The sequence below is a fragment of the Pseudorca crassidens genome, chromosome 21, assembly GCF_039906515.1.
Source record: "Pseudorca crassidens isolate mPseCra1 chromosome 21, mPseCra1.hap1, whole genome shotgun sequence".
Classification (NCBI taxonomy): Eukaryota; Metazoa; Chordata; class Mammalia; order Artiodactyla; family Delphinidae; genus Pseudorca; species Pseudorca crassidens.
This window is the reverse complement of record NC_090316.1, coordinates 28,617,570-28,633,358: the sequence shown is the minus strand read 5'-3', so window position 1 is coordinate 28,633,358 and position 15,789 is coordinate 28,617,570. Positions and strand designations below refer to the sequence as shown.

The window sequence follows — 15,789 nt, the reverse complement described above, 5'->3', positions numbered from 1 at the left end:
ACTCCTGTAAAAGTGGGGACGATTTCCCCAGTCCTTTCAGCATTGTCATTCCAGAATTCCTTGTGATGTTTTCTAATCTGTGCTTATCTGCTCTCTTGGCTATTCCACTCGGAGCATATGGCATTTATTATGTGCCAGGCTCCAAGGAGGGTCTGTAGTGCAAATAGGCATAGCCTTGTATTAACATATGACCCAAGGAACCTTTTCCTAATGACTGAAAGGGACACTTTGATCCCAGCTGCTTGTAGATGAGGATATACAACTAGGAGGTTTTGTGCTGAACTAAAATCACTTGTTACTAATTTAATTGGAAGTAAACGTCAAGTCTTTTGCCTTCCAATACTATCTGGGTTGTCATTTGTGATACATGAGAAGCATGAATCCAGATTTTCACCTTGCGAGAGCTGACAACATAATATCCCCACTAGTCAGTTACTTTTTCATTCAGAGATTTCTGCTGTCAAGCCCAGTGCTAACTGCTGGTGATGCAGATAAACAAGACAGAATTACTCTTCCAGAGATGCTTAATAATTCAGTGTGGCAATGGTTCATTTTTAGTGGTCTAGCTATGAGGATCCTGGAGCTAGATGCTGTCCATGTAAGCTATTAAATCTTGGAGAAGCACTCAAACAAGCTAAGACCAGTGGAGGTGACAGTGGAAGATGCTTCAGAGCTTTGAGGACCGAGCCTAAGTGTGTGTTGATTTCCTTTAATGCCCTCTCATCTCCATGGATTTCTATGAATCACAGAGAATTACATGGCATGTGGAGTAACGTAAGACCTTGCTGGAGAGGCCTGGACACTTTACTTTTGAGCCAGCATGCTCTGGATTCTAAAACTCTTTATAATCTGGGTGCCAGCAACCTCACTATCGAATGAATCTATGTTAAGCCAAACAATGATTTTTCCTACACTAGCCTGTTGCTAGCTTGCATGAGAAGTTATAGGGTATTTGATTTTCCTACTCGAGCATATGCATATTTAATTAAAATGAAATCAAATAATGATCCATTAAAGTAATCCTTCTAAATGTGTTTTCTCCATTTAGGAGTATGAATTTGTAAGTCTGTCAAGCAGCAATCATGGTTTACATATGCATTAGAGAAGAGCAGGAGAAGAAAAGTAAGAATTAATCTGTGTGAGAAGGAAAAGAAGTGAGAGAAATAGGCAGATATGGGGGAGGCTACCAGGGGCTTTGATATACTTTATTTAGATAAGATATCTTTTATCAAAAAGAACTGGATGTTCTCCAGTGTGATGTGATACATTTTCATTCTTTCTTCTAAAAAGCCCTTATCCATACCAGCAGTTCCTTGCCATGAACCATTGCAATGGTTTCAAGAGGCAAATGGATGAACCTTTGCCACGAAGCATTATAGTCTTGACCACTTAGCGGGGGTGTGAGGGGCTCAAAACTAAATTCTCCTAGAACGTGAATGCTGTTTGCTCTGGCATTAGGAACGTGTACTGTGGGACACCCCCCAATGCCCACGCCTTAAAACTGTCTGACGCAGTCTCCACTGGGGGAATGTGATTGGCAACCCTGCACTCCCAGTGTGCACCTGGGAAGTCATCACTTCGTGTCCCTTACCCGTGATGTTTGCTCAGAACCAAGCCCGGTCCACTTGTCTTCCAAATGTTCGGGGTATCCACCCAGGCTGTACAACCACCTGTGAAAATGGAGTCAGTCACAATGCTTCAGAGCAAGATGACCTCTCTCTCTGATATCGGACATGACAGTATTCCTTTGCTACAACAAATTCAAAACTAAAGTCACTGCAGGCTCAGGGGCTACAAAATGTGACAAGGTTTCAGCACCTCGGCTTGTAACACATTTGGATGAAGGAGGAGACATTCACACTGAACTATGACACATCCTTCCAACCTCTGTAAGTGCCAGGCTTACAAAGGTGGACCATGCAACCTGGAAATGCAAATACATGATGATTTCATTTTAAATAAACACAGAATGTTCAGCTTGATGCAGATAAAATGATCTGGGCACAAATGGAATCTTCTGTCTTTAATGTTAACGGTAAAGATAAAACTTAAAGAAAAAAGATTGTTTGCCAGTGTCTTCCATCCACTCAGCTTTCTATAAACTGTGTCACTTTTTAAATTACTGTATAAAATCATAATCTTTGAAAATTTGGATTTCTTGTTAAAATTGCTAACGTACAAAATTGCTAACATACAAACAGAATTAATTGATAAGGGGATTCGTGCTGTGAATTCTCCTCAGGTCTACGATGGAAGAGATAGTTCATCACGTCCGCTGGGGGCCTTCACTAAAAATGAGCTGACGGGGCTCATCCTGAACAGCACCTCCAACCACCTGTGGCTGGAGTTCAACTCCAATGGGTCTGACACTGACCAGGGTTTTCAGCTCACCTATACTAGTAAGTGCCATACGACTTAATCGTTTCATTTTACTTTTATTTTCTCAGGATACATCTGTTACTTTGCTGATATGATACATTTTAAATATCGATTTTTTTCCTGGCCCCCGTCCTGTGTTTTGGATTGCTGTTTAATTCTGTGCACTGTTGAGCGGGCAGTAAATTTAAACACATTATCAGAAGTAAGAGTTTGAAACGTGTTTATTTAGAAGTATTAGTATTTTCATAACATGACTGTACCTGAAAAGAAAATGTTATGACATTTAAGAGATATTAGGGTTGGGCTTTCCTGGTGGCGCAGTGGTTGAGAGTCCACCAGCCGATGCAGGGGACGCGGGTTCATGCCCCGCTCCGGGAAGATCTCACATGCCGCGGAGCGGCTGGGCCCGTGAGCCATGGCCGCTGAGCCTGCGCGTCCGGAGCCTGTGCTCCGCAACGGGAGAGGCCACAACAGTGAGAAGCCCGCGTACCGCAAAAAAAAAAATGCTTGACTTAAAGAGATATTAGGGTTAAAATTATTGTGTGATTTAATGCACATTGACAAAAATTCATAGACAATATATGAAATATTTAAAATGAATGATATAATTAATAGTAGTAGTCCTTGAATGCCTGCAACACATCAATACTTTTCTATTATATCTATCTATCTATACATACACATATGAGATTCCATACATTATGTAAAATAGATTACATGTGTGTAAAATATAATAATTTATACATATAGATGCACACACGCACACATATAGGTGTGTGTGTGTGTATATATACCCTATGTTGTAAGTGCTTTCTTATCACAACTCATTTCCTCCTGAGAAAACTAAACACAAGTAATTGGAGTGTGTGTCCAGGATACCAGCTGTCTGAGTCAGTGGAACCAGGATTCGGTCTGTAGCTCACAGTTTTAAGCCGTGTTCTTAGTGCCCCCTCCATTAATATAATTAATATAAATCAATATGGAAAATGCCTTTTTTAAAAAAAAAGATGAATGTGAAGAAGACAGAGGAGGGTAAAACAAAGGAGGAGAAGGAATTGTTCTTTCACAAAGAGAAGTTGGACGTGTGATAACTGTCATTTTCAACATTTTTAGTTCCAGAAAAATAAGGTAAAAAATATAGTTATTTGGTATAGGTTATTAATTAAAATTAAGTAATAAATTAGCTAAAATGCTTAAAATATACAAGACAGTCCAATCCTTCACCAACCCGATGATTAAAAATCTTTGTGATACCAAATACCATGACATAAGAAATTAAAAATTTCGGATTTTTGAGCATGAAAGTCTATTAGTGATTATCAAGACTGATTCCTTTTTTTGACAGATAAACAAATGAAGGCCTGAAAAATACAATAACTATCCCAGACATAAAGCTAACCCATGTGCCTTAAAGGAGGATTAATTGCCTCAAATCCCCCTTGGTAGGTGAAATTACAGTTGAAGAATTATAATCCTTTTGACAAAAATAGAATTATAGTCCCATGGACAGGATGAGAAAACCCACATTTCACTTTCATGAATATAACCATTTAAAAGACTCCGTGAATTGAAAGCATACTAATTATATCATGTACAAATAAATTACTAGCAGTTATATTACCAAATAAATTTATAATTACAGCTTTTGTTTACTAGGATTCTACTTTGGAGAATTTCATCCTCAAAAAAGTTTCAGAGAGTTCTTGTCAAACCAGTTTGCTTTGATTACAGATAAAATGTAAACCGCCATGATCTCTTTTTCTTCTACTGCGGTTTTCCATCAAATGCTCATCAATTTTTAATTTATTACTCGGATGTGTCAACACACGCCTCCCAGGTTTTATACTGGTCTTACAGCCTTAGAGGAACATGGGCACATGAGAAGGAAGACAATGTGAAAGCTCTAGGCGCCTTTCTGAGTTTCCTGTGATGCACACCTGGGTCCCCCTCCATTGTTGCTTTGGCCTGTCTGACAAATCGTGCTTCTTCCAATGGCTTGTAAGCAAAGAGCTAAAACCTTGGCCCGAGAGCTGTCCTCTCTCCTCTGTGCATCTTCACGACCTTATCCTCAGGGCCGCCCAAGTGTGGAGGTTGCTAAGCTCACAGCTGCTTCCTAGGAAAGGTATCATGTTAGACTTCTACGTTACATTGCAGGACTTTTTCAGCCGTAGTTACCGCGTCCTGTTTTCCCTCTGACGATTTCCAAGGAGAGTAATTCTTGATTTGTGAGCACTCATTCCTCTCCTCTCATGGCAGTGCAAATTCAAGCCTGCTGGAATTTATAGTCGCTTTATTTATTTATCAGTGAGATGGGGGTTACAGGACTGTTTCCAGAATTCTTACATCCCCTTTATTTTCCAAATGGCAGTGAAGAAAGTCCATATGCCCTAAAAACGTGTGATGGGATTGAAATTAGAGGTTGTAGCTTCCTTTGTGTATCATGCCCACCTTCCCTCGTCAAGAAGAGTTGCTTCCACATATATACAATGGAATATTACTCAGGCATAAGAAGAAACAAAATTGAGTTATTTGTAGTGAGGTGGATGGACCTAGAGTCTGTCATACAGAGTGAAGTAAGTCAGAAAGAGAAAAACAAATACCGTATGCTAACACATAAATGGAATCTAAAAAAATTAAAAAAAAAAAAGGTTCTGATGAACCTAGGGGCAGGACAGGAATAAAGACACAGACACAGAGAATGGACTAGAGGACATGGGCAGGGGGAAGGGTAAGCTGGGATGAAGTGAGACAGTGGCATGGATTTATATATACTACCAAATGTAAACTAGATAGCTAGTGGGAAGCAGCCACATAGCACAAGGAGATCAGCTCTGTGCTTTGTGACCACCTAGAGGGGTGGGATAGGGAGGGTGGGAGGGAGACGCAAGAGGGAGGAGATATGGGGATATATGTATACATAGAGCTGACTCACTTTGTTATACAGCAGAAACTAGCACAACACTGTAAAGCAATTATACTCCAATAAAGATTTTTTTTTTTTTTTAAAAAGAGTTGCTTCCATGCACTATTCTCAGCCCCTACTAGGCAGCATGTGATGGTTGTCACTGTTTCTCCATGGCACCCTCCAGACTGTGAGGACCTTTACTGCTCCTCGCATTTCTCTGAGTAACTTTGAGAAACCTTGAAGCTGTGGATCTGTTTATGGGCACTTTCCAATTATTTGGATTTTATTTTTATAACATAGCAGCACAGACTTTCTAAAAGAAGAAGAAAGAAATGTTGGTGACGGTTTCCAGTTATTTAGCTCTTAGTATAATCAATTTGATGGGAGTAACTATCTTTTCTGCCTGTTTTTCCTCTTTCCTCCACCTGCAATAACACAGATGCTACCCAGGTGCAAGTCTTGTTTCCAGGATTGTCCTGGAGCTGGAACACACTGCCAGATGGAAAAAGATATTTGTAATATAGCACTGATGGTGCTGATGGCTATAATCAAAATATTATTGACTTCACATTAAAGTCTTAGGTTTAAACACTCGGTAATTAAGTTGAAGAAATCCCACGCTCCCACAATGTGGTTGAATACCTGAATCAAATCTTCATCTCTAAAAGATGGTTTGGAAATAATGAATGGCTGTAAAATGTTTTCAGCCAATTATTAAAGCTTAAGCCTATTTGAAGGCACTTTCAACTATTTTCAGAAGACTTTTGTAATTGCCTCTTGCTCGTTAATTGCATTACTGAAGGAAACATTCATATTTAAAGGTTTCAAATCCGTAATTAATCTACACACAAGTGGATTAGAAAAAGTCAACAGAGTAAATATATAGCTTAATAAACATCTTGAAGTTTTTCAAATGAGTACAAATCATTTTGTACATCCTCTAATATTTAGAGCATACTACCCAATACCTTCTAATTTTACCATCTTGGCAATTCTGGGTCTCGGTAAATAGCTCCTTTTTCTCTTCTTTGTAAGTTAGAAACTCAGTCTCCAAATCTGTAAGTGGTTTGCTGAGGCTTTTACCTATGGGGTATAGCTGGGAGCCAATCCAGGTCTTCTAAACAAGGGCCAGAACTGTTGATGACCTTATTTTCAAATATTTTAGATGATCCCACTTTGATGAGTTCCATATTTATTGACTGATATTTATATATGTAAAGGCATTGGCAAGGAAGAAAAGCCAGGCATCTTTGGGACAAGTAGGAATAAACATATTAGTAAACATTTATTAAGCAACTGCTGATTTCTGAGTAGTAGGTTAGAGCAACATACAACTGGAAAAGTTTACCTCTATTGGAAGACACTGCTTTTTACTACAGATTTGTCCATTTTCATAACAGTTGGTAGTCTTCTGAGCCTACAATTATGTCAAGTGGAAGCATAACCCATAAGCTCTTTTAGATCAGGGACAATGGGTGTTCATTTTTTATTCCCCTCTGTACCTCGCACAGATGTCTGATCTATAATATTAAAAGCTTAGATTGGATCATTGTTATTCAAGCTGTATTCCATGGAGCACTAAGATTCTGCAGAGCTGTCTCAGGCCAATAAGAGTTTCACCTTATTTAACATAAGCCTTTCTTTTCTTTTTTTTTTGTTATCCCAGTGATTGTAAAGCTCTTAAATACCAGGAAAAATCATATTGACAGTGGATTGCTATGTCTTCTAAATATTTCAGCAAATATTTTTACAGAAAAGTAGTTCTGGAAATTTAAAAAAAAAATTCCCTATTGAATTCAGAATTCTTTAAAAAATATACTGACCCCTTTCGAGTTCCACAGGGATGTTCCCAGAACAGTCACTCTTCAGAAACAGTTTCCCACAGGACTTTCTGGTTGTCACTCTTACTGATTTAAGTAGGGAGGAGCCAGCAAAACACCAGTCACACCTGAACAAAAATTCGTACTGTTTGGGGGTTTCGTAAAAGAACTGTATTCACCTTCTCTGCGCCACCTCGGTGTGTCTGTGTGCTGCTCGATCGATGACTGTGCCGTGTATTATTTGTGTACTGAATGCTTAGCACTATATTGAAACAGAAGGCAAAAGCCACGGTTCCCGTCCACAGATAAATGACTTAGGATAGTCACGTGCAGCACTTGTGAAACACTGGTCCGTGGAAATGTGGCTGCACCTTCATGTTCTCAACTATGGGATGGGTCAGCAGGGGGTTCAGGGCCCAAGCTGATACATGTGACCGTAATGTATCCATCTCCTGATGCACTACGTTGATGCAAAGATGAAAATCCTTTGATTCTGACCCTTAATGTATTGTATTTGACCCCTAATACATTTCATTTTTATATGAGTTTGCTCTTTTTCTCCAAAGAAACTATAGCTCCTCGATGATAGCATGTGATCCTAGTACCCCAAGAGTTAGAAATATATATGACACATATTATATTTATTTATTTGTGATGATGGCAAATATAATTTTCCAGAGCAATGAGAGATCATTGAAAGCTGGAATCACCCTAGAGGCCTCCAGAATTTTCTTTCCTTCCTGCTAGATGCCTTTGACTCATCCCTTAAGATTGCAGTTAAATGCCAGTTTCTGTATAAAGGCTGCTCTGCTCCAGATTTCCGGAGCAGAATCACCTGCCTCTCCCATGCTCCCTACCCCATGCATTTTGTCTCTAATCCTTTGTTTTTACTAACAGAAGGGGTGAGGTTTTCAAGAGGAGTAATCTTAACTTGCTCACTTTTGTATCACCTCCATAGTCACTTAACAAATGATAATTGAGTTGACCTAGATTTGCCTGGAAGGAGGCAGATTTGAGTAAAGATGCATGAGGAGAGTAGAGTATGATCTTGGAACTCATGAGATAATGAATATGAAAGTCTGAATAGAGTGGAAGATGCATGATGAGGAGAAAAAGGAAGACAAATGAGCTGCGGGAACCTGATTATGGAAGCCACTGAAAGCTGATCAGGGGTATTGGTCAACATTAAGTCAGAGCCATTAATAATATTGGAGGAATGAAATTAATGCAAGTGTGAGATTGAAAGGAGAGGATGATAACAGCCCCAAACAGCTCTGTCTGTGCTCTTGCCACCCACGAGTGACCTGAGAGTGAAGGAGAAAAGCTACTTGCTGACTTTTACAATAACACACATAATGGGACAGAGCAGAAATATGGACTTATTTTTACTTATAAATGGAGTGGTCAGATTGAAATACTAAATATCTTTTAAAAACAAAAAGAAAAAGAAGGGGTGCCTTGGGAGGGTGGTGTGGGGTAGTCAGTAGTCACAGAAGAACAGATAGACGGACCTTAAAAATGGAAATTCTTTGGTAACCCCTCAAGATGTATTTGGCGCAGAAGACTAAGCAAGTAGATGCTGGAGTCTTATCCCCCTGGGAAACCTGTGCTGTGGTGGAGGTGGACTAATTAGGCTGCCCTCCCTTCAGGTCCACTGGCTTTATTTAACTAAAGTCCCTTGCTCTGATTCTGTGGTTATCAGGCAGTATTCTCAGTGTGACTGGGGTGTCAGTGTGGCTCTGCCAGTAGGAAGAGAGTGACTTATTTGTGTTGACATAGGGATTCCAGTACATGGACTGAGTCCATTTATTGTTTTCAATTAGGGAATTGGAATTCTGGCGTTGTGCTTAAGTCACTAGAGTCCCCCATGAGATGAATCTCTTTTGGGTACAGAACTAGGTGTCTGATCCTACAAAGTCATCCTTCAGGAGGCAGACTGCTAGCTTTCCTGGGGTGACTTAACGCCCCTGGCTGTTGCAAGCCTCATTTTTCTGTTTCAGACTCTTATAATATAGACTGTAGAGTGGGGAACCCACGGTCAGGGACATCTCTAAAACGCTGAAGGAAAAGAAGCTTGAGGGGATAGACGAGGAAGAACGTTTCAAAGAACTAAGAGGCTGGAGGTGAGCATGCAGACCTGAAGGACAGAGCCGCCACTGGTCCATAAGGCCCCTTTGTGCGTATTATTGTTTACAAAGGAGGGGAAGTGCTTATCCTGGAAAGTGAGGGCCTCGGGGCACGCCCTCCGCAGCTGCACTAGGCAGCTCTGCGAACAGCAAAGCACACAGCCTGGAGTCCAGAGACCTGCCCAGCGCCTGGGCTGCATAATTTGCAGATGATGGTGTTCTGTTTGGGGACAGGAAAACTAGGACTTCGCTTTCCCCACAGCCAAATCTCTCATGGCTGGTTAATTTCCATTCTTCAGTGTCTTGAAATGGTCACCCTGCACCCAACCCTGAATTATCTAAGATAAGCACCCTAGACTAGAGAAACCTCCAAGTCCCCTACAACTGGAATCTGGGAGAAAAGAATGTGTCCATTTCCCAGGATGGCCCCTCATTTCCAGCTTCAGGGATCCCCACCCCCCGTTCACACTGTTTTCTCCAGCTGATAAGGAGCGGAGGTGGGTGATTTGGCACTGACTGATTTGGGACCACCCACAACATATTCTGGGAAGCGGATATAAGTGCCCGGAGCCACAGTTATGCAGCTGTCATCTCGATTTTATTAACATGCTGATAGAATTAAAATGACACCAGCATTAAACACGCTATTACAAATGAGTGAACGACTCTGGATATGAATATATCCTCAAGGCCAATAATGAAATACTAAGCACTGTCACCTTCGTGCTTCAAAACAAGTCACAAATATTGCAAGCATGAAGTATACACGGGCAGGGTGAGCCATCAATTACGGGAAACAGAGCTGCTGACGGTAAAGAATAGAGTTAAGTCAGAAGCTGAAATTGGAAGACCTTGAAATCATGGCTTGATAACGAGCTAGTTATCTACAGGCTTGGTTGACATCCTAAGTGGGTGGATGTAATTTTGGGAGTGTCCCTCCTCCCGCCCATCACCACCCAGTTACATCAGGAGTCGCCATATTTCTTTGTTTTTTTTTTCCCCAGCTTTACTGAAATATAAATGGCACATAATAAGTTTTAGGTGTACAGCGTGATGATCTGCTACACGTATAAATTGTGAAATGATTACCTTAAGGTTTGTTTAATGCCACCGTCGCCTCACATAATTACTTTTTTGTGTGTGTGGTGAGATCTGCCTATTTCTGATAGAGATTCTCCTGATACCTTTTCCTCCCCGACTATGAAGGAGGTTTAAGTGCACAATGATGTGTTCATTTCATAACTGCTTTTTTTTTTTTTGACAACTAGATTTTGGAAATTCTGTACAAGCTAGGTGGCAGTTATAAAAGCAAGTTCTTGAATCCAGGTTTATAAATAGCAAAGACATACACTAATTTCTCAGAAAGTCGTGGTTGTAGTATGTGCAAGCATTGCTGTTTATCTAATAAAACCTACCATGTTATTCCAGGAATAGCATTTATCACATTTTCAGTCTTTATGTTCTAGAAAGTCATGTCAAAACAATGTTTGGTTCAATGAGTAGTTTTAAAACTTATTTAAAGTCGTGCTACAAATCAAGGGAAAGTATGGAATAGGGTCCAGAAAATAACCGGCTTGCCACGTGAGTCCACACAACAGATTTTTATTTCATTTCAATGAAGATGAAAATTGTGACAAACATATCTTGCTGCTCTGGTGTCTGCTTGTGTGATACTAGAGTATTAATGTGTAATTTGTAAATAAAGGTTTATGGAGCAAGAAATTGTTTTTAAATTCAACAGATAAAACTGCTGGGAAAATGTGATTAGTATTATTTGTTTTCCACAGTTAACTAGTAGGTAATTTTATAAAAGTGTTATAAAATAATAGGCAGTTATTTTGTGAATAAGTCTATTCCCAGAAAAAAATGAGTTGTGTACTTCTAACTTTATTATACCTAGGTTAGATTTATTTTAGTTTGGGGGTTATCACCGGAACACTTCTCCCATGAATCAAGTACTACATAGCAACTGTCACCTGTGAAGAAAAAAAAAGATAATTTTTAATTTTTTTTTGTTTTGCGGTACGCGGGCCTCTCCCTGTTGTGGCCTCTCCTGTTGCAGAGCACAGGCTCCGGATGCGCAGGCTCAGCGGCCATGGCTCACGGGCCCAGCCGCTCCGCTGCATGTGGGATCCTCCTGGACTGGGGCACGAACCCGTGTCCCCTGCATCGGCAAGCGGACTCTCAACCACTGCGCCACCAGGGAAGCCCCAAACTGATATTTTTAAAAGGTGTATATATTAAGTGAAAATTAAACTGTATACTCAGAATTTATTGTGCTATGAAAAGGACGGTATAATAAAGAGAGAAAACGGTTTAAAGTCAGTTATGTGACTGGCATATGACCATATGCTTATGTGATTGCATTATTGGAAAGCTCCCCTATCAAAATATCAAGCCATCTCCATACATTTTTTATAAGCTTACACCTTCTTGTAAGAATTCTGAAAATTGCATTTTTACTCTGCTTTTACAAGAAAAGAAAGCCTATAGAATCATGTTGTATATAATACACTTTTCAAAATAGAATGGTTTTCAGTGGAAATATCACAGTGGAAAAGGCAGTCCAATAGAGAGAGAGGCAGTCTGTTAGTCCCTACAAAGAACTCTGTATTTACTGTAAAACAAGGTGGACATTTTAGAAAGAGGAAAGCATCTCAGGGAATGGCGAATAAAAAACCAGTGCCCAGTTCCCAATCCAAGCATACAATTCATGGTTTGCCTTAGGAAGTTTTATTTTTATGGATACATTTTTAGATAAACATCCAAATAAATGTTTAATTCTTGTAAAACATCATTAAGAAAATACTTGAGGCCAAACTTGATAGCATTTTTAAGAAGTGAGGCTTAGGGTTGAGTCATTGCTTTACCTGGAGACTGAAACCCCTCCTACCTGTGGCTACCCCATGGGGAGGCTGCCGTAAACACAGGACATGAATCTGCATCCATTTTTCACAGGGAGGAAAAGGCAAAATATTATTATGAATATTTCAACAAAGGAAAGTGACACAGGTGATGCTTAATCGACTTACTCGGTGTCAAAAGCAAATTCGAGGTAGAGATGGGCATATAGCCTGGGTTGCTTGCCTTCTAACTGGGTGTTTCATCATCTTGCTCCCTTCTTAGCATGTATAACATCACAAAGACTAAAATATAAGTGTTTACAGTGTTTTAAAAAAATTCCAGTGAAACCGTGAGATGCTTTGCTTCTGTGTCAATGTGAGAGTTGCCTAATTGGTATCACAGGTCACCCTGGTGACCCACGTCATGGTCCTCCGAGCCCTGTGAAAGCCCCTGCATGCCAGTGGGTCTAGGAACCGCTTCTACGTAGCTTTTCATCATTTTCTATGAAGTTTAGTTTTGTGGGCTTTTTTAAAAATTTTGTAATTCATAATTCTTTATATTTTGTGACAATTTAACAGTTGATACGCACTGCTATCTATTTTCCTCTTTCAGAGTTAAATATATTGTTGGTCACCAATTCTTTGAGAAAGACAAAAGGACTCAGAGAAGAGTGACATAAATGATTTATTACAGGGATTAAACTAAAAGCATATGACTTGAGTGTGAAATAAGATGAAGGCTGACAGATGATATCACCAAATACTATAAAATCTTAACATTTTATGGGAAGAGTGATGACAGAATTTTTTCCCTTCTTCTTTAGGGGAAATAAAAAGCAATAATTATTGTATTAGTCAAAGTCATAGATACATTGTTTTTGCAAAGAGTCATTCATGGGAAGATAGGAATCTCAGAGAGACTTCAATGTCTTGTCAGAAGGGAAGTGCTGGGTAATGGATCGTGGGTCACTTTATGTCTGATTTTGATTTTTCTTGCATGCCTTATAGCATCCTTAATGACTCTTTAAAAGGAAAAGACGCATGAAATCTATTCAGATTCAAAATTATTGTTTTCTCAACTTCATGAATTTTGACATAAGGACATTTGAGTGCTATTCAGATTTCCACAGCATCATCAAATGAGAGGTTATTTTGTTGTTGTTTTTGTTTTTTACTAAGTAAACATTCCAGAAAATACTGTTATGAAAGAATTATGTCTGTCAAATTCCAACACTAGGCAGTTAGCCTGGGGGATATGAAAAAGGCATCTGGAATATTCAGCTTCACATTTGCGAAGACTTGAGAGTGATACACTTAACACCATTCAGTAACAAACTCCAGGAATGTGCATGCACTGTCAAGTATTTTAACCTGATAGTGAGATGTGAGGTGAAACATACACTTTCCTGAGTCTCTGGAGACCAGGAGCACGAGTCCTGACTCTGTCACCAGCCAGCTGTTGGATTTTTCATACCACAGACCATATTTGTCTTTTGTAAATAAGTAGTTGTTTTTGGACACTCAGTTCTGAAATTCTATGAAAAAAATCAAAGGATATTTTAACTGTTGGAAGTGGTGTGAAAGTTTTCTTGTGATTATTTTAAGAACGTTTACCCTTTAATGCCCTAACAGTTGGGTAACTGAGGGCTCTGGCATGAAGTGTAAGAGGACCAGAGAGCCACGCCAACATTCCTGGACCCGGTGGCTACTGTTTAATGAGCCGGAGTAATGGGGAAGGGGGGATTTCATAGTAGGAGAGAGGCAGACTTTATTTATGGATAATGGCACTTTGACATCACTTGATATTTGGTGTTAGGGTTTTAATCTTGCTACAATATATAGCACTGATTGTAGATGCAAGTGAAGTTAGAATTTACTTATTGGACATTGTGTGATCTAATTCTGATGTGATGACTGTAAGAACAAGGTGGTAAAGGTAAAAATATAAATGACAGATGTTTTTTAAAACCCTCAGTTTCCAGGACTCAGTGATGAAGTGGATTATAAATGAGATGAAGAAAGGCATGAGGATGGCTCTGAGGGTTGAGTTTGAACAGATGAGGGAGGTTTCACTGCTGTTGCGATCGTTAATAAAAACAGTTCGGGACTTAGCTGGAAATTCTAGCATTTCCTAAGAGAGGGTAATGATGTATAATGAGAACTGATGGGATTCCCTCTTTGGAAAAACGTTTATGGAGAAATGTGTCTGTCTACCCTCCATTCTAAGTTTGTTCAGTAATGCTGAATGCATTCTGAAATTTTCCTAACTGCATATTTTTTATTGAAAGCTATTTTTAAATCCTCCCAAATTTTGTAAAAATCAGAAAAGTATTAAAATTCGAAAGGCATGCATTTATATTCATGATTTTGAAAGCCAGTTCACCTATTTTTTTATATGTGGACAAGCAGTGAATTTTGTATTTTCATAACGCTTGGAAATCATTAGAAGCCTAATGGTTTATTTGAATCAAAGGCACTTACTAACAAATTAGAATTAAAATAAGCATCAATGGATCATAGTAAATAAATATATTCACTGTTTCTATTTTAACTTGTGTGCTTACTTAGGTGATACAGTAAACAGAATTCACTATTCTATCCCTGCCTTCAAGGAGGTGAGGTTTTAGATGGAAAAATAAACTATATGCACAAGAAAACATCGAAGACCAGAAGTTTAGTGGTAGGATTCACAGCAAATCCAGGGAGGAAGAAGAGAACTCAGGAGGAATAGCTAGAAACCCCAGCAGGAATGCTCTGAACTTGACCCTCGAGGATGAGCATGGTTTGGAGGATGAGCAGTACTTGGGCACAGTTGGGCAGTCAGCCTGCATGCTGAGGCAGTGGTGGGTGACAGGACATGATAAGAACGATCTTGTCATGGGTGTGACAAGATGGGTATTGATGGGTATTTCCTGGGTCTTGTAGGCGATCCCGCCAGGAAGTCTCTTAGAAGGCCAGGCAGACTCTCAGCAGGAGGTGAGGAAGATGGGCACCAGCAGGTGAGGGTCAGGAGGGAGGTTTTTTGCAAGACATGGGTGAGTGGTTTGGGAGCAGTGGAAAGATGGAGTCAGAGATTATCTCCAGGAGTGGGGAGTGTGAGCATCTTTGAGAAGAGTGAGGAGGTAAGAAAGTGATGCCGATTGGGAAGACAGTGCATCCATGGGCTTTGTGGGCTCACAGAATCATCTGGCTGCACACTTGGCTTTCTTATGCATCTGGGCTTTGCTCCTGAACTCTCTGTGATGCTTAGCGCAGGTGAAGCTTTACAGCCCCTGTGGCGAAGTCCCAAGGAGCCCGTTCTGTCTCAGCCGGGCTCAGGGCTGCCCCGGAGCTAAGTTAGGTAGCTCGTGTTACTAGTGTCCCAGGAGAGAGCTGGGTGAGCACACGGGCTGGCAATGACAAGTCACAGTTAGGCTGATGGACGGCAGTCACGCACACAGACAGTCCTTGAAAGAATGAGCTGTAGAAAACGAGGAACAGCATTCTTACCTCCTTCTGCTGTGAGGGGCCAGCAGTTGTCTTGTTGTGGCTGTCACGTATTAGGAATTGATGCCCTCACCACGTTGTTTGAGGTGGAACATTCTAGCATGTGGTTTGACAATTACATTGCATTTGTTGTAGAATAATAAAAGCAACAACGTGTGAGTAATAACAGCAGCAATAAATCCAAGTACTATTGGTAATCCTTTATATTTATAGAGTGTACTTATGAAGGG

The 15,789-nt window shown here is 40.0% G+C and overlaps 1 protein-coding gene across 2 annotated transcripts in view; it reads left to right on the top strand.

Moving 5' to 3' along the window:
* Window positions 1-15,789, top strand: part of CSMD1 (CUB and Sushi multiple domains 1) — a 1,750,344-nt gene that overhangs the window by 1,468,937 nt on the left and 265,618 nt on the right. For both annotated transcript variants that reach the window (XM_067722119.1, XM_067722118.1), the window contains exon 23: window positions 2,243-2,399. In XM_067722119.1, the coding sequence (XP_067578220.1) occupies window positions 2,243-2,399 (157 nt within the window). The remainder of the gene's footprint in view (window positions 1-2,242; window positions 2,400-15,789) is intronic.